The sequence below is a fragment of the Falco naumanni genome, chromosome Z (genome assembly GCF_017639655.2).
Source record: "Falco naumanni isolate bFalNau1 chromosome Z, bFalNau1.pat, whole genome shotgun sequence".
Classification (NCBI taxonomy): domain Eukaryota; kingdom Metazoa; phylum Chordata; class Aves; order Falconiformes; family Falconidae; genus Falco; species Falco naumanni.
This window is the reverse complement of record NC_054080.1, coordinates 48,405,362-48,429,917: the sequence shown is the minus strand read 5'-3', so window position 1 is coordinate 48,429,917 and position 24,556 is coordinate 48,405,362. Positions and strand designations below refer to the sequence as shown.

Sequence of the window (24,556 nt, the reverse complement as noted above, 5' to 3'; positions counted from 1 at the left end):
TCTTACTATTAAAGACTGAAGCAAAGAAGACATTAAGTATGTCAGCCTCCTCCTCATCCTTTGTCACTATGTTTACTCCTGCATCCAATAAAGGATGGAGATTCTCCTTACCCCTCCTTTTATGGTTAAAACATTTACAGAAACACTTTGTATTGTCTTTTACTGCAGTAGCAAGATTAAGTTCTAGCTGGGCTTTTGCCTCTAATCTTCTCCCTGCATAACTTCACAATATCCTTGTAGTCTTCCTGACTTGCCCGCCCCTTCTTCCAATGGTCATAAACTATTTTTTTTCCCCTGAGTTCCAGCCAAAGCTGTCTGTTCAGCCAGGTCCATCTTCTTCCCTGTTTGTTCATATTCTGGTACATGGGGATGGCCTGTTCCTGTGCTTTTAAGATTTCCTTCTTGAAGAATATCCAGTCTTTCTGGACTCCTTTGCCCTTCAAGACTGCTTGACAAGGGACTCTGTCAACCAGTCTCCTAAACAGGCCAAGCTGTCCCTCCAGAAATCCAAAGCAGCGGTTCTAAAGACACCCCTCCTTACTTCTCTGAGAACTGAAAACTCCATCATTTCATGATCTCTGTGCCCAAGATGGCCTCCAACCATCACATCACACACAATTCTTCTCTGATCACAAACAACAAATACAGCAGGGCACCTTGCCTAGCTGGCTCACTGACAAACTGTGTCAGGAAGGTATCTTCTACACACTTCAGGAACCTCCTAGACTGTTTCCTCTTTGCTGCGTTGTACTTCCAGCTAACATCTGGTAAATTGAAGTCCCCCATGAGAACAAGCGTTAGTGATTGTGAGACTTGGCCCAGCTGATTATTGAATATTTTATCTGTCTCTTCATCCTGGTTGGGTTGTCTATAACAGACCACCACCATGACATCTGACTTGTTGGTCTTTTCCCTGAGTCTTACCCAGAAACACTTGACCCTTTCATCACTATTGTCAAGCTCTAGACAGTCAAAACACTCCCTAACATACAGGGCTATCCCACCATGTCTCCTTCTTTGCCTGTCCCTTCTGAAGAGTTTATAGACATCGATCACACTACTCCAGTTATGTGGCTTCCAGTTCTTCCTGTTTGTTGCCGGTGCTGTGTGCACTGGTGTAGATGCACTTCAGTTGGCCTATTGGCCCTGCCACTTTTATTTTGGAAGATGCCCTAATTCTTATGTAACTGTTCTTAGGCCCGTCTGTGGTTTCTGACACATCAAAAACCCTTGCATCTTTGCTGCTGCATGGATCTCCATCCCCTAACACCACTGAGATGGCTAGTGTGTTGCATGCATTATACAGGAATACAACAAATGTGCTCCAGTTTACTCAGCACATTGTGGAGAACAGAGGAGTTCACTAGCACACTGCCCCTCAGACACTGGAATGCCACTCCCATGCTTATCTCTAGCGAGCTGGTTTTATCCCTCTCCCTATTCAAATCTAATATAAAGCTCTTCCAATGACCCCTGCTAATTTCTGTGCAAAGATCTTTTTCCTCCTTTGAGACAGGCATACTCGCATCTGGTGCCAGCCAGACTGCTGTCATGTAGACTGACTCATGATCAAAAGCCCCAGCATTTTGCCAGTGACATCAATCCTGGAGGCAGTTAATAATCTGCTGGGTCTTCCTGTTTCTTGGCTCATCATGCCCTGCAACTGGAAGGATAGAGGAGAACACTATTGCTCCTGATCCCTTAACCTGTCATCCCAAGGCCCTGAAGTCTCTACGGATTGCCCTTGGACTTCTTATTGCACTGCCTACATGAAAAACCTTGGTAAGGTTCTGGTCTGTGTGGCTCACATTTGGAAATGGTATGTTATATGCTTGTTTCTTGAATAGAATTCCCACAATATTCAAATCATGTAGCTTAATGTCTGGTAAACAGGACTCCAGATGTCAGATTCTTCTGATGATGTTATCATTACACTGGTGGTTTAGAGAGTGTCACTACTGAGCTGGAGCTTTTTTCAAGGACTAATGCATTTGGACAAAAAATCTGGCTTAAGGGGATTCCCTGGGTGGTGTATTGCTGCAGAAAGAGCTCTGTGTCATGGCTTGGCAGTGGAGCCATGGGCCTGCTGAGAAGGGCAGGTGGCCAGAGGACATGGTGTTAGGGGTATTCCTGGTGAGGAAACACTGCCTCAAGTCAACACAGCCCTGGGAAAGTGAGAGAAACAAGTGACGTGGGACATAGCTTGCATTTGCCCATGCTCATCAACAAGCCGAACAAGAAACTTACCAGTGGCATTCTAAGTTGTCTACCTGAAAATGTCAGCTTAATTTTTCAAGCACAAAAAATCATTAGTCTAGCTTGCATAGGATATGGTCTTCCTCACTCCTGCAAAGACCAATGCAGCTTCATGTGCTTGGTGCCAGATTGCCAACTACCCCAAACCGGGGTATTACAACAGCCAGACTCAAAGCTTGTGTTTCACTTCCTCCATGCACCATGTGTATGGGCACTGGCAGTGGGTGGGAGTAGGTACTGGCTGCCAATGGCATATGAAAATATCAGCTAGCATCTTTAAGACTGGAAGGTCATGAACAGGTTTGATGTTGACATAACTGTTCACAAGTGCTTGGCATATTTCAAAAGTCTTATGCTAGCTTCTAAAAATGATTTAAAACATAATTTTAAATTTATTTAAATTTTAAAGATATTGAAAATATGCATCAGGATGTTTATGAATAGTATATTTGTCTTTGAAATGTACACATTGTTGGGAAGATTTTCTTGCTGGTTTCTGAATTTGTGCCTGGTTACTGGTCATCCTACAGCCACTTCAATCTGGCCAATCTAGGTCTCCGAACTAGGAGCGTAGATAGGCTTGCGTCTTTCTCACTCTCAGGCTGGTAATGCTCTGCTCACAACAAGAATAATCACCAGTTTTATTAAATACTGTAATTAAGAAATTATATTAAAAGGTTGTAAAACATTAGGTGACCAGTTCTTTCCAGTGGTCACTCTCCAGTGGAAGCAGCAGATACTTTGGCTAACCTGAAGGGATGCGACACAATGCTGGTAGTCTTTTACTCCCTAGCAAATGAGACAACTCTCAATTTCTGTAGGAAGAATACCTCCACTGCACCTAGGAATATCCTGAAAATGAAAAAAAGTGGCTAGAGTCTTGATTTCCTGTCATGCTTCAGTAGCATTTTATTTCACTGAAATGTTATTGTCTACACTTCAGAGCCAGAAAGGGTGAAGGATGTTCTCTAAAAATCTCCCAACAAATTAATATTATTTCTTCACTGTGAATGGTCTGTTTTCCCAGAGACAGTATCTGGGGCTTCACTTACAGATAAAGAATTGTTCCTATAGTTTGATCACTCTTCTTAAAACTGCAGTGTTTTGTTCTGTATCTTTCAACCTAGAGACAAGTTAGCATTAACACAGCACTATCTTCTTATGAATGCAGTTGCGTACTCTGTTGTTGACCAAACAACTGACAGCACTGCCATAGCAAAACCAGATATTTTGATATCTTCATAAAACCAGATGTTCTCTAGCACGTTTCCATATAGTCAGTTAATTAACTGCTTTGATTATAAAAAATGACTCTGATTTTAAAGCGAAATTGAGCATAACATACCTCTTTAGTGACAAATTACATGTACAACTAACTAACCAGAGGATATCCCAAAGTAAGTATTAAAGTCTTTTCAGACTACCGGGTAATAAGTTCCTGAAAAGATACATGCTGGCTGAGAACAAAACAATAATAATAATAAAAAAAAATACCAAGAAAAAATTCTTCCCCATTCCTGAGTTAATTCTATTGACATGCATTTAATGAATACTGTTTACTTGCCAGAAAATTAAAATAAAGGGCACTGCTTTAGCAAATCATTGGCTGGCTCAAGCGTTTTTCATGAATTAAACTTTCTTTTTATGAATGTTAGACAGGAAAAAAGGGAGATCTTGCAGCCAGTAATGACACCTGTGAGCTGAGCTCCTTCTGTGTGTTCTGCAATGGCAAAACACTGCCAGGGACTATAGCGAGGGACAGGGTTGCCATGCGGCCCCGCAAAACATCCCCCCGAAAAGGCATGCTGACCCACTTTCAACTACCAGCTCTTGCTGCCCCTTGGTCGAGTGAGAGGTTCTTCCAAGTTTTTGTTACTTTCACCCTTTCAGTTCTCATTTCTAAAGGAGCAGGCCTGTCTCTCTCTTTCTCCTAGTTTTCCTTTTTATTCCCCAGTATGCATGGAAGAAAGGCAGATTGTTTCCTATGACTGTCTTTGCTCTAGTTAATAAAAAAACACCACCCCACCCCCCCCACCCCCCCCCCCTTTCCAACCCTTCCCTTGTTAAGAACATGCTGTGGAAGAGATATGGATCTTGTCATCAACAAAATTATGATACAATTCCTTACGGAACTCAGTCTGATCAGAGTAATTCATCTATGAAAAAACATATGTTAATTGTTACTCTTGGCAACAGTGAAGGATAATAGTGTCATATTATACTAAATATTGCCACGTGCAATAGTAAAAAAAAATGTTTCAGTTTTGCCAGCAGCAGTGTGCAAACCCCTTTTTGAAATCAGGTTTGGATGTTGTGATTAAATCTAAATCTTTTGCTTCTCCTTCATCCAAAACCAACAGAGGTTTAAAGAGAGCTGCATTTTTATTGGAACCATTTGCTCAGCCTATGTTGCCAAAATAATTTAGTTAAAACTAGTGCTTTTATTTGGGTTAAGGTTGATTCCTGAGCTCCACAGAGGTCAAGGCACTTAGCTGGTCTTCCTCTTTTTAGTTCCACCATGGAGTCTACAGCAGAGCTCTGCCAGTTCAAGTTGTATTTCCTGAATCTCAGTCCCCCAGTTGAGCTTATCTATGTGACTTTGCACAAGTGGAGAAGGATAGATCTTTTTTCAGACCTTTTCCTCACTATTTATCCACTACAATGCATAGAAAAATGTCTGGCTCCAAGAATAAGCATGGCCCAGTGGTGCAACAGTGCAAGTCCTGCTGCCAGTGCTGCTACTGCTGGTGTGTTAGTGTGACCTCTCATTTGATGATGAGTGACAGGTGCTGTGAAATGCCTCACAGGGTGTTTGCCTCTCTTGGTCAACAAATGAAAAAACACAAAAATACAGAATTTTGGAAGTGAGTTGCGGAAGAAAAATGCTCTACTTTATGCTACTTGAAAAGCATTGTTTGAACTTCAGATAGCTCCAACAAAATGACAATACAGTCACAATCTCCTGCCAAAACTTTTTAAATCTCAGGAAATGTTTCACAATAACAAATACTGTAATGTTATTGCAGTTAAGGAAGTGCCTATTTCTTGCTATGTATGTGTTTTGTGTGTGGTTATGTACTTGTAAATGGGACAAAACCAGGCTCTTGTATGTCAGAACATTCAAGTGATGAGGGGATTCGAGTCAAATACACATTTCTAAATCTATCCTCTGTAGTTAGAGCCTGGTTTGGATCCAAAAATGAAAGGATTTTGGTTTGGTTTCTATTCCATTGCAGCAGAAATGTCATAGGTCAGAATGATATATTAAAGATGCTTTATGGTAGCAGTGCCTTGATCTGAAATACATTAAAGCTAGGCTTCAGATTTAAAGTGAAACCAGGGTGAAGATTTGATGTTTCTTGTATATTACATTCTTCTCTTAGGAGATCCTAGCACAAAACAGTTCAAATCTCATGTTAAAAGAAGTATTGCAGTCTTGGGTGGAATTCTCATGAAAAGAGAACCAGAAATAAGCCATTCTGGTGTTGGTTATTTTTTTTTTTTTTTTTTTTTTTTTTTTTTTTAATGCAATCCAAACTGAAAGAAGCAAGAATTTAGCAAAGGGGAATCAGAAACCAATCTGTGTTGAAATACAATACAGTATGGATTCAAGGTCCTGTTTTAACGCATCCTGAAAATGTTTCTTATTTAATGGCACAAATGTTTACTTCTGCTTGCATTAGAAGAGAGGAAAAAAGGTTAAAAAGATGCAGCTTTAATACGAAGTTACAACACTGTACAAAATTTTAGAAATCTATATAACAGTTGACTGAATAGTATAAATTCTGTCCCATTAAAGTCCTGATAGCTCAAAATTTGTTTTTATCCCAAATCAGACAGAAACCTTAAATATTTTTATACTTATATAATATAAATAAACCTTTTATATTAAATATAGATAATGTAGGGTGAATAATACAAAACAAAGATTTGAAAATACTGTTTTGTCATTTCAAATTAAGATTGTCAACAAATCAAGATTGTCAGCAATTCTGAATGAGAACATGGTCTGAATCCAGGAATTGCTACATCTTCAACTCTAGACTATTTTATCTGAATACTAGCTACACAGAGAAAAATTTAAAAGCACCAATTTACTTAATTTTCTGCCAGCAGTGCATGAAATAGAACTGAAAGGGACTAAGAAGATGGAGCCAATGGATTCTGTAGCTGCCATTTTTGGGTTTAGTCATTCTAAGAGGTTTTCCTTATAAAAGAGAAGATAGGCCCCTTCAGTCTAAGCCTGAAAGGTCTCAAAACTATACACAGCATAGGGTTAAAGAAACTACTTGAGATTATTTCTTCTTCAAAAGTATCAAATAAGAAGTTGCCTCTGATGGCAAAGAAGAAAGGAAGCTCTCACCCTTATAACCAGCTGCATTGGTTTTCCAGTCGTTAGCATTCAGATGTCCTGCACGTGAAGTCCTGACAATAATATGCTGTATGTCTCTCCAGGTCAGAAATGGACTACGAAAAAGGGGAAAGACAAAGTCACAGATCAGAAATGTTTTACCAGAATGTAAGGGTACAAGGACATGTAAGATAAAAAGTATCCGAACCGAAACAATCCACGTTTCTCTTCTCTGTTTTCCTTTGATCCATTCTAAAGAACGTGTGCTAATCATACAGAATTACTACATGAAATCATTTATATGCCTGGGAGGTTTGCAAGAAGCAGACTATAATGACATATGATAACCTATTATGAAACTTAAGGGGAGATGAAGGAGTACATTTCACACAGACTCAATTTGTATGACCACCAACTAGTGTTATGTTACCTACCTTGACCAGTGCCAAGGAAAAGAAAAGCAAAATGTTGGATTGCTGAAAAGCTCTGTTAAATCTTACTGCATGCTCAAGCTGGCAATTCCTTTAGACTTTCAGCTCCCACTGAAGCTATTTCAGGTGCCTCTTTCATTTGTCTGTTACCCCCGTCTTGGATCTCACTGAGGGTCTATGTGTATTCTTCAAGAATACCAAGCAGCCAGCACTGAATCTGAATAGTTCAGAGCTGTATCTGATTGCATCTGATTGCACAGATGTGTATTCTTTTAAGGGATTCCTAATTATCTGTCCACTGGGAATGTGAAAGATGTTTGCATCCTCACTATGCCTTTAATACCCATTTATCTTGTAGGACTAGAGTTTTAGTTTTTAGAGTTTTGTTGTTTCTCTTAGATCCACCCCAAGCAGAATTTCTTAGACGACAATATACAGGTGCATGGCCATCATTGTGGTATTTTTCTTTCTCCTTTCAACTTCTCAGTTTTTCTATCATCTGTAAGAAGACTAATAGTACTCCATTTAAAAATGCAGTTTAGTAAAGGGAACGATAAACTGAGCCACTAAATAAAGAAGTTGAAAAAAGTATTGCAGTGCAGAACACCAGTGACTCAGCATCATACTCAGAGTCATCATCTGCCCCTGTTGCACATACTGGCACAACTCTACTCAGTTGTAATGACGAAGACAGGCCAGGATTAAGTTTATCAGTCTGAGCACTGGCTGCCCTATGCTGTCTAGGACTAGGCAGTGATTGAAAACCTGGGAAACCTTGATTCAATTTCCTTAACCCATGCCTTTGTGTCTATCATACCAAGAAGTCACTTGGTCTGGCAGGTTAAGTGACTTATTCTTGGTGCTTCAAGGCATGATACTCGTGCTCTGTTTCTGCTTGCAGGTAGAAATTACACCAAGGCAACAGCCCCAGGTGTGGGGAAGGTCAGCCCATGGGTGACTGAGCAGGCCACCTTCTGGGGTGAGTGGGACATGGAGGGACTCTATACTCCTAAGACGACACATAGTCGAGTTACTAGAAATTTCAATGAGAAATTTCTTTGGGAAGCAGACACAGGGTAACCACAAACATGCAGAGTATCTTGAGCTTCTCTAAGTCTCCCTGACAGTGGAAGACACATACAAATATCACTCATCTCACTGTTTGATGTACACAAATTATTGTTGTGTAGATAGGCATCCTGCACACATTGCTTCGTATCTTCCAGAACTTGTTTTGTCAAAAGACTATCCTTCTGGAAATACTTGAATAATCAGTACTTTATGGTGCTTAAATATGGAAGCAGAATCCTGCTTAGCCTGTGAGCTGAAACCAAGTTATTGGGAAGCAGTCAGTGAATACATGTAATCTTTTAAAAAATGAGCACTTTCTTTTCATTCAAGATGTATGAGTTTAGGTTACCAGGTGACGAATTTCAGCCTCCGCAAGATGCAGCTTTAACAGAAGGCAGCAGGGATGCAGAACTGCAAACTGGCAGTTTCGTTGTTATAGAAAAACTTGCTCTTAGCCTATCCTCTCTGCACTTGTAGACATATATTCATGGGTATTTAACAAATGGAAATTCACCTTTGTTGCCAGAGTTACAGAAAATGAAAACAAAATTCAGAACCATGGTCCATAATTCCACACAGCAGAGAGTAAGTTAGGACATACAGGATGTTTACTCCCATATAACTTATTTTTACATATTTTATGTTCTATTAGCCTTACAAGCCATATGCTTGAAAAAAAGTAGTAGTTGCCTAGAAGTGTAAGACTTCTTTTATGTGACAAGATTGTGAGGATTAATACAGACAGTAACCAAATTATTTAGCTATACATATTTTTTTTGTTTCCTCTGCAGTAGTATAATTTTAATTCTAAGTGTATCTTTTCCATTGTAGAACATTTCCCAGTGGGTGTGTGTGGACTGTGGGTATGCTGATGTAGCCTAGCACCTTTCTACCTACAGGTGGGACACCACAGGAAGCAGCATGTATCCTTTTACAGTCAACACAGTCCTGTCTACGCTTGCTGTTCAAACAGGAAGAGATGGAATAACCTGAAGAAGGAAGATAATTTTGTAAGTAAATCTCTTATTAACTGCAGCCAGACTTTTTTGTACTTTCTTCCAAGCTCTATCAATTCATGGTCATTCAATTTCTCTCTGGTTTTGGCTATAAGATGTAATGGTATTCCCATGTTAAAATTATTCCGTTATTTTTAAGGAGAGCTGATGCCTTCTGTCCCTGAGTATTTATTAAAGCATTGATATGTCCACAGATACAATTTTTTTATAAAGCGCAATTTCTCACACTAGACAGTTGAACAAGCATGACAGTAATTGTTTATCCAGCTGACCTGTAAAAATGATTGAAAAAAAAAGTCATGGAATGTAAGGAGCATTAAGTGTTTGTAAGATGGGGTATGCTTCAAGAAAAAAAACAAAACAGTATGATTTTATATCAGCTCAGGAATTTCACTGAAAGCCTGTGCAAAGTCTTAGAAAAACATGCTTTAAGCCTTCAGGAAGACCTCCAGGAAACCCGAGAGCTGCATTCTTTATAATCTGGAATCTAAACAATCTGTTATTCTATAAAGCAAGCTGTCCATACTAGTGGTGAAAAATTAGGCGCTAAAATACTCCCCCGAACTTCTAAATGAGAGATTCAAGATAGGGCACACTCAACCGACTATTTAAAGAGGAGTGATGGATCTAATGGTAGATCTAACTATGCCTCGATAAAAGATCTAAAGATACTGCCGTTTTCACTTGACAATACTAACTTCTCATAAATTTGACTTAGTCGCTCAGTCAGAAAATGAGATTATTTCTCAGAATCACGGTTTACTTCTAAAAACAAAACCCATGGCAGATCTTGAAAACTGAACCATTCACTGCTGTATCTACTATCCTTATCTAATCATAAAAAATAATGTAAGAATTTCTGGGGCAGAACACCTTGATGAAAGGTCTGATTTCCAGGACACAACATGGTGTATAGTTAAATTACTGTCTCTTATACAACCTCCAATTCTGCTTGCTTGCTCTATAATTCATAAGGTTTTTTCATGTTTTCTTCTCAAGGAATGGCAGTTTGGGCATATTTGTATCTAAGAGATTTAGCAGCTTAAGAACAATAGTCAAACCAATTTATGTAGCCTTCTCTAGAACCTTCACTATACTAAGAATTGAACAATTGCCCCACTGAAATTTTCTGTCTATGTTAGACACCTCATTTGAAACAAAATAGGTCTGCAATTCTTTGCCCATAATTTTTTTCAGAAACTTTAACAAAACCAACAACAACAATCAACCAAACAAAACCCTAAAACACCCCCCCCAAAAAAAAACCCCAAAAAAGAAACCGGAATGATGTCAAATTAGCAGTTCACATGGAGAAGAAAGAGGAATATTTATTTATTTATGAGCAAGATACTCTAGCAGCCAATTTTAAAGGATCTGGAAAAATCACAGAATTGGTCAAATATTTGTGAAAGAGGTAAAAATTGGATCCTAAATGAGTAAACAGTTGTTTGCTAGCCATGTGGGCCCCAGATCCAGACAGGATGTCACTGATGTTAACTGATTTACCACTTGATTAATCTCAGAAGAATTAATGGCTAAACATCTCAAAATGAGCAAATGCACTAACAAGAACAGTACTAACTCTGTTTGATAATGGATTGATTTCAAAAAATGGGCAATTTTCTTCCAGAAAATTTTTTTTCAATGTCTCATCCAAAATTGCCTTGGGATAATACATACCAGACAATACTCAAATCAAACCAGAATAAGCAGAAGTGAGAACAATTGCATACAAAAGTGTTTATACAGCAGCCAAAAAATAATTAATATTGTGTCCTTAACCAATAGTCATACTCTAAGGTCCAGGCCTTTTTTTTCAGGCTTCTCAAAATGTTTATGAAACAAGGTAAATGAGAAAAAATGAAATAGAACAAATATGTTAAATTATATTACACATTAATATTCATTTGAGATTTAACTCTATGTTTAAGCAGGCTGCTTAAAAATAGTAGATGATCATTTTTGGCCGAATTTGATTTCTTCATTCCACAAGTAGTCTCCCTAGTGACAACTGGGCTAATCCTGGAAATAGTAAAGTATTCAGGCTTTATCCTTTTTCATAATGACACTGTGCCAAAAACAACTGTTCAGAACAAATAATTGGTGCAAGAGACACAATTAGCAAAAATATCACTCGATGCAATAAACAAACAGGGTGAAACTTTGAGTTTGGGTTTTTTTCAGCAAAATTATATGGTTAGCAACATGAATAATGATTGCTACATTCTCTTCATATCAAGCAATTTGAATGTGACAAAGGCGGCCTATCTGAAAATATATTTCTTGCCAAGATAGAAGTCTGATGAAAATTGGTGGAAGAATACAATAAACTTTTCTCCAAAGAATGAAGAAAAAGCACAATATCACAGAGTGGATTAAGAAGAGGATCACCATTCAATTTGGAAGTATCAAATAATCTTCTTTGGAAATCTTGGCTATAAGAGAACAGACATGGATAATAATTGCTATATGAAGGAGTCTCCATGCCCTAGACATCTTGCAGAGCAGTAGGAGATAATTTCACTAATTTCTGTATAATGCCACCCTTAAGGGCTTTATGATAAATTTATAAAAAAAACATAAAACATAGTTACGTGGTTTATTCACACATTCCCATCACTTACAAATCAGCCAAATTGTGCCATGAGCTACCTGTCCTAATGACTCCAGTATATAGCCCCATGGACAGGAATACTAGCTATGTTAATGGGAGACATTCTTCTTTCCCAGATCACATAGAGTCAGTATGAAGATGCCTGTTGCACCACAGAATATTGAGAGGGATGAGATACTATGACAGTCTCTAACTCTTGTGCTTATCTTGTGCTTATGTGTCTGGTCTACACCATAACCATTGCATTCCTGAAAGTAAGAATATACAAAAATGGACCTGAGTGTTTAACAGTCCAGTCATGCACACATATGGATATACAAAACGGGGTTTTGTCATGTCTGACACTCCTATAGGTTCTAATTGTCATACACTTTGCAATAATCCTGTTAACTACCTGCTAGAATAGTAAAGAATATTATATGCTTGGCTGATCAGCATGTAGATATTTCCCTGTAAACATGTTTCTGCTCCAGTAGCCTTTATTTTCTGACCTGGTAAAGCACTGTTTATTCAACTAGTTATCAAACAAAAGCATTTGGTTACTTCACAGTTAGCTCTTGGTTCCTTCTTTGCTCACACTTCTTTCCTGGGTTCCACGTTGATTGTCAGAAATTTGCCATTTTTCCTGCTAATTTCTGATTTGCATTCAGATATACCCAATCAGATCTCTTTGAAAGAAACCCAAGTCTGACTAAAGATGAAAACCTCTTAAAAAAAATAATGGCAGCTCAAAATAAGTCAAAGGTTAGTTATTAGTAATGTTAATGGCATATACAATAGACCTCTGTCTAAAGAGATGTGCAGTTAATGAAATTTTTGGGAAATATCTCTCCGAGATCAAAATTGCTGTCAGTAGCCTTTTACACAAATTGCCATTTCCCGCCCCCCCCCCCCCCCCCCCCCCCTTTCCCATTAATAGTTTAATTTATGTACCAGACAAAGACAAGTAGTGGTACACATCTGAAAACAAATTGCTGCCTAATTTAAACCAATTACATTCCGAAGTGTCCTGATATTTGCTGTTTCCCTGTGGAAAGACACACTGGATCTGTCCATTTCAACAGTCAATAAGTAACTCCAGTACTTCATTCTTATTTTAAACATACTATTCTTAAACCTCTTAAGTTCACAATTTCTAAAATATCAGAATTGTCCATTCAAAGCTACAGATTTCTGAACGTCTTTTCAAGGTAAAAGCCTTTGCCTGTACAACATCATCTTTTATCAATTTACATCTGGCTCTACTTTATGTCATTCAGTTTATAGTCATGCAGCATCTCCATAGTATCTGCAATGTAACCTATTCCTTTCGTGAGTCAGTGTTTGAAGGCTTTTGCACTGGCTACAACCATCTGTTGGATTATCTTCATACTGTTTTTTAGGACAGAGTACAGACAAGTTGTGATATGACATGACAGATATATTCCTTCAGATGCACAGCAGGATTAGCAGCCATATACAACCAACAGTGTTCTGGTGCACCTGTGTCAAGCCTGCAGTGCACACAGTGGTGGCAGATTCCAGAGTCTACAGAGTATTGTGTTATTCCCAGAGACAGAAAATCCTAAGTGCCAAACCCACTCCAGTCAATGGCCCAACTTCAGGCTGGTAAGGATGATTTTCTGAGGAGAAATCCCTTGAGAGAGGGGTAGCCAAATCACATCTTTTATTGTGCCTGTTCCAGAGGAAGTATGAAATGGGACCACCCAAAATACAGTCTGCACAGCCTGCTGAGGGACAGCATGAAAGCAACAGCAACAAAAGCCTTATTTCAGTTGCCAGTTTTAGAACCAGCTGTGACTTTGTATGTGGGGAAGCCTTACATTATCTCAGGTTAATGCAGGCAGTTACCATTAGCAGGGTACCCACGATAACCCAGATTTGACCCATCTGCCGAGTCCAATGATACTAATCACTTCTAATATAGTTGAGCTATGACACTGTGGTGCAAGCAGTCTCAAAAGAAAGAAAAGAAAGACTGTAGGGAGACTGCAAACCAGTGAACCTGCTCCTCTTCCATGTTCCTTGTTTCCCCCTTGCTGTAAGAACACAGGCAATGAAAAGCAGATGGGCTCCCTGCTGTCCAGGTGAACAGCCAGCAGCACTCCTAAGAGCAACTTCAGAGACAACCCTAAGCAGCCTCTAAAAGCTGAGGCTGGGGAACACTTGGAGAACCAAGAAACTACAGGGGATAGTGCTGCCAAACTCTTAAAACACTCAACTGAGCACATGCCAACTGAGATTTTTGAAAAGCTTATAAAAGTAAAAGGCATTGCCCTGGCAGCAGAACAACAGCTATCCACTTGTTCTATTTCTAGCTGCTGCTCCAAAGAACAGACACAGTAAAACTCAATGAAAAGTTAGAAATTATCACAGTCAAAGTTTTTGGGTTTTTTTTTTGTTTGTTTTTTGTTTGTTGTTTTTTTTTTTTAACCTAGACTCAGTTTAAGAAATGTCTGGATGGAATTTTCTTAAAACCTTTTTAAAGCAAGTTACATGGAAAATTTCAGATTGAACGATTATTCTTTGGCAAAGTTACATGTAACTGCAAACAGGAAACACTGGGCAACCTGGATTCAAGAGAGTACTTCCAAGTCAATCCCAATATAATAACTGAAATTGCATTAGATGGTGCACGTGGTTAAAGCTCAAGAGAAACGTCGTTCTAAATTAAGCATTTACTTATGTTTATGTTTTTCAAATACTTCACCGTTTAGAGCATTATTTTAAAACTACTCAAAAAAAACCCCAACCCAACAAAGATTAATGGAAAGATTTCTAACTCACACACTAGCATTCCCTAATACAACAGAGAGTCAAACAATGGAGCAAAGACCTTTTGGCTGTTCTAACTTACATCCAGGCCAGACTAGCGCTCTGTTCATCTCCTGATGTCTCCTGGGAGTAGAACTTGGCTATTGGGGAAAACCCATCTCATAGGCTTAAAACCCTTCCATGGTATAATTTGCTGAAACTATACATTATTACAGACATTCAAAAAGTGTTCAGGACTAAGTACTCTAATTTTTAAGCATCTTGCTATACAAACAGCATAATTAACCTTGCAAAACACTTTTCCAACTAGTCTTAAAAAATCTCATATAAGCACTAGTGCTAGTAGCACAGGCACTAATATAGAATCTAAGGAAGAATCTATGTAAATGCATACTCTGAATGCAGAGTAGTTCCAGTAAGCCTTTACACTAAGCCGCAATATCATGTGTCCTTTACATGCCATATATTTAAAAAGTATTGGAGAAAATACTTAAGAAGACTTCAGAACTTCATTTTGCATAGTTTAATTCCTAGCATCATTTATTTTGGATTAGCTAAATTTGAAGGTATCACAGGTGAAAATTGCAACCTGAATTTTCGAGTCAGATCAATAAATAAGGATTTCTATTCAGAAACTGCTTAAAATAATCTGAATCGATTTTGTACAAACAAATCCCAGACATTAAAATGGAATATATTATCATATGATCTCCCTGTAATATTAAAGGCTTTACTTCATAATCTTTAATTTCACAAGACCAAAGGTTTCTCCAGTGCTAGGACTGGATTAATTTATGGAAAAAAACAGCATGGCAAACCTGGAAATATTCCTCTCCTTAGTTTCCTTTTTTTCTCCTTTTTTCCCCTTTTTTTCCCCCTTCTTTCTTTCATGGCTGTGTTCAGAAAATTGGTTTTAAGTACACACAGAAAAGTTAGTGGATGGAATACAAATAATTAAACCCACATTTATGATATTATGAATATAACTCCTTTGAATCTACTTAAATATGCAGGCTAATATTTGGAAATAAGTAAGAACCCTCCATATACTGAAACTGAATAGAATCTGAAAGGAGGCAAAACCAATACATTTTTCCCCTGAATCTCTTGTTAGCACCATGCAACAGAGTACTACATATACAAAAAAGTGACCAGGATCTTTATAGACACTGGCACATTTTGTCTTCATCACTGTATATGAAGCTTTAATACAGTCTTGTTTTTGTTCTATGCTAGCAACTATTAAATTGAGAAAAAAATCCCACCCAGACTAGTCCATAGGCACTAACATGGATTTCCCATTGGTACAGTCACCAAAGTTCACAGAGAAAAAAGGTTATAAAGTGTAAGCTTCTCAGTGTGTTTTAAGATGTCACAACAATATTTCGGTTGTAGGTATTGTGTGCTATAACTCTTTGAAACTTTCAATTACAATAGTTTGCTAGAAAATGCACACAAAATATCATATAAAATACAAACAATAAATCACAAGCAATCTGCTCATTAAGAAATAAATTACAAAATATTTCAGCAGAATGAAATTTATGCACATGCACACATATGTGCATGTGCAAATTGTTTAGAATGAAATTTTTTTTTTAAACAATAGCATTATCTTAAGTTTTCAAAATATCTTTGTTTCTATTGACTGCGGTAAGAAAATCTAATTATAATGATACAAGTGTCGCACTACTTCAGACTATGTCAGTTTTTCAATTCCTAACTTAATTCTCATGTCTATAACTCAACAGCAAAAACGTATTCTGTGTTGAATATTGGCCCATGGTTTCTTCAAAAAAGCAATATGAAACAGAAAGTAGTCTACAACTGTGAGCTACATACAATTTGAAATTACTATTGTGTGTAAATTTTTTACTTCCTTCAAAGGAAGTGTCTGCCCCCCAAGGAAACTGTTTTTCTTTAGAATTTAATGGAATCAATCTCCCAGCACTTAGAAACATTTGATATCAAGCAGGATTTGGGGTGGATCATTCTACCTTAGACCTGCAAATATTATCCAACACAGCACAAAGTAATGCAAAAGGTTTTGAAACAGAAGTACCTGATAAATCTTCAGTATTTCTGCTGTTCCATGAAGCACATTAAAGATATATATTAGACACAAAGAACAAAATCCTGCAGTTGAGAAGATGCTTGTAAGATGGAAACTTTTCTGAGCTAAAGGTAAAAGGACTATGGACCTACACTATCCATGGTTTTTACAGCTGAGGAACTTAACCCATTAGATAAAACAGGTTTGTGTCAGCATGCAGAAGTTGAAAACATTCACTTTTCATACTACATTAATTTCTGTTCATGGTAACCTAACACCATTCTAAAACTTTCTTCAGCATTCAAGAATGGGTACTGCTAAGAAAAGCCTGACGAATGCAAGAGGTGACCTACAGTAGCCTGCAGAGTACAGCAGATCTGGGCAGCACTGTGAGGGTACTGTAAGACATTGTGAGGATGCCGCACATCATTTAGTGGAAGCTACCTATGTTCAATACCATTTCAAGTTATTTCAACACTGAGTGCTCTGTTGTCATTTCCACAGTCTCAGCTTTCTTGCATGTGAAATAAGCACACAGATCTTTCCTGCCTGGGAAGACACTGTGAACTACTACAAGTTTCCAAAGCACTTTGAGATCCCTGGATAAAGGTGCTGGATGACTGAGAAAGATCTTTCATTATGTTTATTTTAATTTTTTTTTCCCCCAGAGTATAACTCAGATCTTACTTTGCTTCCAGTGCCAGTGCAATGATGCCTGCAGCCATAGGTGCAGAGGCTGAGGTTCCAGTATGGCTGTCTGTGCAACGCTGCCTCAGGTCTGTGGTGATCTGGAAGAAATTCAATGTGTGAAATTTAGAACACAGCTTCAGAAATCAGAACAGGTTTCATTTGCTTGAATGAGTTGCATGTATGTGGAGGATATTTCCTTCTTTCATTGCAAGGAGAGGAAAAAAAGAGGTGTCTGAATACATGATGATAGATGTTCTGAGCTTGAAGTCACTTGTGAACTTGGAGAAGTGTTCTCTGTACTGCACTGAAAACATGCTAGCCTCTGTTTATTGCATGGCATGACCAACAAAAAGCCTCGTAAATTAGAAAAACATGCAGAGGGTTTTAAAACTGCACAGTTAGAACTCTGCCCTTCTATTTGCATTTATAGAGCACTTTCCACCCAAGAATCTCAAAGTGCTTTACAAACAGTGCTTTACTAAATCTTACAGTGCTCCCTCTATACAGACTGGTTATGCCCATTTTAAAGACTATAAAAGAGGTATAAAGGGGTTAATTAGGTTGCCTGAAGTCACACTGGAAGTATGTGACAGAACAGAAAACAGTTGGGGTCATGCTAAGTACCATGTTTAATCCTTCCTTCATGCCTTATGCAATAATTCACATGAAATTAAGCAACAATTCATTGGAAAATCCTGATGTAATCACAAGTATGGCCCAGACATCACCAGCCGATTAGTTATTTGCAGCTTTAAATTGTTATGTATTGCTTAATTATATGCTGCCACATATTTTTACATGTAATCTAAATGGACATATAAACTGTAGTGTGCAATACCAACTAGAGACACTGCCTTCTACTTGGTGTTAGGATGATCCTATCTCATAATGAATTTTAGGCCAATTCTTTCTGTAAGACAGTAAATCACATACAAAAATGTGTTTATTCTAAATTCTGCTTCTTTCAGGCAATGTTAATCTAAAGCGCTTCTAACCTACACTCTTCTTCCTGAAGAAGTGGTTGCCAGCAAGAGCAAGGCAGTAGAGGAAGAAAGTCACTACTACATCATGGAAGGTCAAGCAAAACCCACATGGACTTGAGAAAAATTGCTAGCAGACAGCAGTCTACAGCACAGAAACCTCCTTGAAGGTGGCAGAGTGAATGACCTGTGACACCAAATCTTATTCTCAGCATTTCAGCTGATCCCTGAGATTCTGTCTCTATGAGACATAAAGTATCTGCCTGAGGGGCAGAGAAGTTGATTACACAGCTTCTTACTGAAGTATACAAAATTATTGTGCCTACATTTTCTCTAAATCACTGGTATTATACTTCATTTGCAACACAGATATGTACAAAGATGGGAGAAAGACAGGATCAGAGGATCAAAAAATCATGAAAAAGCACAGGGCATGTAAAAATGCCTGTCTAGCTTTGAAACTGGAAGATAAGCAAAATATGATCTGAAAAAACAGCCGCATCCCATCTGGCCAGAATACAAGTAATTGCATGTAGGAGGTTTAGGTTTCACACATTTGCATTAGCCAGTATACAAATTACATAATTTGTACATGGCTGCTGACAGTTGTCATGACATGTAAGTGTACGCAAGCTAACACAAGACACTTCTAATAGAGAAGGAGCTAACAGCATGCAGGAAATGGTTGTTGAAAGCAAGCAGTGAGCAAGTAAAACAAAGTAGAAGCTTCTAGAAGTTGAAAGAGACGGATTTAATAAATTATAATGTCATACCCTTAAATTAATGAATTTCCCAAAGGCCAGATCTCTTGCATAATGAAGTCTAGAAAGAACCTTTTCCCCGCCTATTATTTAATATCCTCCATAAATACACACCTTCTTAAATATTTTCTTTTATCTGTCATCAGCTAAAAATTGAACCCCATAACTAAAATGTTCATATAATTTCTGTATGTGTTCTCTCCTTATGTCTGTGTATTAATTTAGACAATGAAATATTAATGTTGGAAAAATATTTATGCATGCAATCTCCATAAATGCCCTTGCCAATATTAAGAGATGGAACTGCAGCAGGAACAGCTAATACTATATTACGCATATGTGCAAATGCAAGTAGTGATTTTGCAGGTGGGATTAATATGTCCAAAGACTACATGATGACATGTACCCAAATAGAGACATACAAGCTTCAGGTATGCCATTTGGAAAAAAAACACTGGTCAGTGCTGTGGTGAGGAGTGGAAGGAGGCCAGGAAAAAGAGAGGGCAGAATAAGGGACTAACACATACTTGTCTCTTTTGTAGTCTGGTAGCTTGTCCCTTGCAAAAAAATGCTGCAGCAGGCACTTTCCTCAGAGGACCAAAGGGCAGCAAAGCCTACAGGAGCTCAGGTAGTGAGAAGTGCCCTTGTAGCAGCTTTTCTTTAAGAGACAGCCTCCCTCAATACAGTGAAAAGCACACTGCATGGTGCTGTGTTTCTCCTCCTCGGGAAGAACATGCTTCCAGAGTGTTTTTACTGTACTGCAGCTACAGATACCAACCACAATAAACCGTGATGCCTCTTTATCTGGCAATGTTGTCTCAAGTTCTAAGCGGATGTTGTAGCAGCTGTTTGAACTAAGGACCCTTATCTTTCTCTTTTACTCAGCAAATATTACAGCAGAAAATGTGTAGGGAAAGCCTTCTAAGTGGAAATCCCATTTGAGCGATTTCAAAGTAAAGTCACTGACAGGACCTGAGAGGTTTAGGTGTAAATTACCTCCAAGATCTGAGGCTTGTTTTTCTGCGCTGTGGATTCACTGTCAGAGAAGTGTTGTGTCCACCCTGAGAAAAAAAGCGTATAGGACCACCAACAGGCAAGCTAGTTTCAAGAAGAAAAATCGTGCCCCAAATTCCTGAACCACACGAGGGCAACATCATTAATTGCAATAAAGGGATGTGGTATATGACAGCACCATGAAGCCGACATGAGCGTATATTAGCTATCATTCTGATCAATAGGGTGGGGAGGAGAAATTTTTGAATCTTATGTTGAGTACAAAACATTTATATGCTTCAAATGCCTTTGCAAAAACTGCTGATCTCTGAAAATGCTGATCAGACTGCCCAAGGGAAGTCCATGCAATATTTCTAGGGCCACGAGTTCTATTAGCATCTAAATCCTTTGAATCAACTAGATTTCACTGAAGACGATGTTTCTAGTACTGGCCTGAACATGAAATTAGCAACCTAGGACAGACACCCTGATGAAAGGCAGACAAAAATGATACAAATCACCACAACCCACTGTAATACCTGCTATATGCAGAAGTCCAACAGCTTTCAGGGCATCCACACATTCATTAAGAAAAAACTCTAGACATGCTGTAATAGTTTTATGGAAGCAACTTGCTCTAAAGAATTAAGGAGATGCCATTTCTGCACACTCATTATTAGGCTGCATTATAATTCTTTCCATAGTTTTACCTATTGGGAGGTTAATGACCAAGGTAAAAATGTCCTTTCCAGGATTTCCCTTAGCAGAGAATATGCTCACTCTTCTCCCAAGCATCTGCATTTATTGCTATTTCATATTTAATGACATGAGCTTTCTGAACTGATGGAACCATTTTTTTATCTTCTGTTACAGTTCTTCAGGATATGTTGATTTCTATGAACCTGTGTCCCTAAAAGCGTCAAGCGTTTAACAAAAAACTGTTGTTCCTTCTCACATCCTTTGTGTATCTCTGTCTATCCCAAATTGAAGGTACCATGTTGTGTGTATCTTGATACTCTGAAAGAGTTTCTCAAGGGCAAGTTTGAAGAACTGGCAGGAGATGGGTGGTGGTTTTTTTTTGTTTCGTTTGGTTTTGGTTTTTTTTGGTTGTTGGTGTTGTTTTTAAGTTCTGCTTAGAGTAGAAGCTAGTCAGCAAGGCAGAACTATACCTTAGATAAGAAAGAAACTCAGCAGATGAATTGGCATTTTTTAGGAAACAAAGAAACAGGTGGAACAGTACCTAGAGAAGTTATTTTCAGAAGCTAAGTAATATAATAGGTTTATAAATTATATGTGAGGGACTTTCATATGTAAATTCCTTAGTGCTTTAAGAAATAATTTGAAAAAGGAATTAAAAGGAAATGGGATGCATTTCCACAACATGTTTGATAAACGAAAGGCCTATATAGATAATTATACTAGGTGTTGCTTAACCTACCCTAGCTGCATGGTCTGGAGTGGGGAAGCTATCTTCCAGCATTGTTCTATAGTATTCAAAATAGAGAAGAGAATAGCAGGAAAAATTACCTTGGCAACTGTGTATTACTAGCCAACACTTCTACACTCACTGTGTTGTGAGAGATAACGTCTATAAAGTACATCTTTTTTTTATACTTTTTACCTACTGCTGATTTGCCTTTGTTCCACAGTGTGAGTTTCTATGCTTATACATATGCCAGCACTGTGCAGCTGCTCTTTAATTACTACAAGTAATTCTAGTTCTTTTCCCTAAGAGTCTATGTAAAAGGTGTACATCCAGCTGCATCTGTGAAATGTTTGTACGCTTTGGGCATGTTAATATATCCAAGGTCGGAAACTTGGTCCATAATGGGCTAACAGTTACTGCAATAAAATTTGGCACAGCATAAATTCAAGCACACTTGAAGAACCTTCCCTGAGCAACAAGGAAGTCATGCAAGAAAGTAACATCAGTGTGTGGTTAACTATAATTGTTAGCTCAAATTATTTCAGGCCAGGATTTGCTTCCATTTACTTTAGTTCAAAGTCAGTAAAAAAAGCTCTGTATGGAAAACAGAGTTTTTGGATGAAATTATATTCTTAAACTATCATTGTACAATACTGAAAAAAACCTGCAGACTCAAAAGCCTTCTAAAATTATGTTACATCCTATATTTGTAGCAAGCAATCACAAAACCACACAGTAATGAAAAGAGAAAAAAGTATCTATTGTGTAGTTATAAAACTGTGGGTGCTTCTGTTAGTCCATATTGAAACCAAAACATTTTTATAAGAATTTTTATTCCACACAATGAGTGCCTAACATGTGGTTACTGTTTCTTCATCTACCTTGTAATACATTCTGCACATATTGGATAGAAAAACAGAAAAGAAGCAGCAAGAAGAAACTAAAGAAAGCAAGGAAAAGTATGAAGTAACTGCAGAACATCATATTATAAAGTTGTAACCATTCACTGTCCCTTAACCATGGATTAGTATTTATGTACAACAACACAATATTGGAGTTTGTTACAAGTTACATGAAAAATAAGAAAAAAATATAAGAATGAGTTCATTTGATTTTGAATGTAAATCCCATGCCAGGTCACTTTTTCCTGATTTACTGCAGTAGCATTTTTGTTTCCTATTTTGAATACAGGAGTTTGACTCCAACAAACCAAATCACTATATGCCTCGATTAAGTTTTGTTACTCTTTTCATGTTATTGCATGAAGTTGAGCCCTTCATATCTGATTTGTATACTGCATATAAATTTATATGCATAATAGGATTTGGAGAGTCTAAATTTAATAATAATCTTCCTATTCTTTTATTATTTTTCTCTTTAAACTTACTGCAAGCTCTAAGCTTTTTGGGGAAAGATATGAAGACAATCTCTCACTTAAACATAGCAGCAGTCTAAACAAAAAGTATGTGTGGGACAACAAGGAAAACAAATACACATCTTCTGTATTCTAGTTTTAGTGATTTATAACAGTTGAAAGACTTCGTCCTCAGAATTTCCAGTTCTGTCTTCAGTTCTTTTTTCAAACAAGAATTCTTTCCAAGGTAAACGAAGTTTGACAGGTCTTTAGGAGGACTGGTTCTAGCAGACAAGTTGGAGAAGAGAACACTATCATTTTTGCTCTCAAAATCAGGCTATGAGCAAGACAGTCACACAGGTGAGAGCAATTTCCCTGTCTCCATGTGTTTGCATGTTGAAAAGACTGCTTAATACTGTCTGAAAAGCTGGCTTCACAATTTCATGTCATTTCTCACTGAGCTGTAGCATAACAGAAGCATGTAGTTGTTATCTCTTATGGGGATAACTGGTTTACACATGACACAAACAGAAAACTATTGACTACATCTAGTGTACACTGTTCTGCTTTGTCTCTGAAGGTGCGTGGAGGGGGAAAAGGCTTGCCTGGCTTTAAATGCCAAGTACAAGTAGTAAAACACCCCCAGATAGGTTGTGTATTTCAGAAGTTAATTGATGATATATCAAAAAAAAAGGGAAAAGTTCTCAGGGGGAATATTTATGGTCTGATATCCAAGTATGTGAGATCAGTGAATCTTACGGTATACACACAACATCCAAGTTGCTTTGCACACAAGTAGTCAAGGGTAAACTAAGTTCTGGTAAACAAAAACTTGGGTTAATTCTTATGGCTCCTCAGTATACTTATGCTTTTACCATTCACTGTGCAAAATGACGCACTCTGTAGAAATAATCTAAAATTGGCACATGTAACTGGATTGCTCCCAAAAGAATGGAGGATCTGGTTAGTAAAAGCAATCAGTGCTTACAGAATTGATTGACTTCAATTACAAGTTATTTTTACTTACCTCTGATTGCCTGTGTGAGATCTCTAATGGAGACTTCACATTAAAAATATATATCTTTAAAACTTTTCAATAACGTTTAAGTAAACTCTCTTCATTCTTTCCCTAATTATGGGATAATGCACGTTCATTCATAAACTATGCCTTTCAAAAATCTTACAATAAAATATAAAACTGCAAGTATTAGCACAGTGCATTAACTCTACAAGTGATAAGTATTACACTTTAGTAAACTAAAAGAGTTATCTATTCTTGTTTTTCATAAAGTCTTTACCAATAAAGGTGAGATCACCTCCAGGTGTTTTTGATATTAGAGTTAAGTCATAGGCAATTGATGTCAGAAATAAGCCTGGTCTTTTATTGAAATAGTAATTCTGTAAAAGCAGAAAGACCGTGCTAGTTGAAAAGCATGGAAGACAATAATTTAGAAAACTACAACTATTAGAAAACTACAGCTATTACAAAATCAGATTAAATCCACTAAGTAGAAAACTACAAATAAGGACTGAGAAAAATACAGGTATTTTACTAGATTTTTAAAAATAAGCAAGGGTATACTGGTCAACAAAACAAGTATTGACAGGTGCCAAAACTAATAAATAAACAAATATAAGTGAATAAAAGACAAAGTGGACAGCAATGAATAAAAATTAGAACACAGAATGTGCGTAGAGGGGAAGGAAAGACATAGGTCAAATGGTGAAGTCTACAAGACCAGAAGTACAAAGATGTTTTATTTTCAAATATATCAGAAGCAAAAT

General features: G+C 37.6%; 1 protein-coding gene across 2 annotated transcripts in view; it reads right to left on the bottom strand.

The window, feature by feature from the left end:
- The window catches only part of PCSK5 (proprotein convertase subtilisin/kexin type 5), a 246,494-nt gene that overhangs the window by 99,779 nt on the left and 122,159 nt on the right, over window positions 1-24,556 (bottom strand). For both annotated transcript variants that reach the window (XM_040580316.1, XM_040580315.1), the window contains exons 9-10: window positions 17,255-17,355; window positions 6,620-6,723 (exon numbers count right to left, since the gene is read on the bottom strand). In XM_040580316.1, coding sequence (XP_040436250.1) covers window positions 6,620-6,723; window positions 17,255-17,355 — 205 coding nt within the window. The remainder of the gene's footprint in view (window positions 1-6,619; window positions 6,724-17,254; window positions 17,356-24,556) is intronic.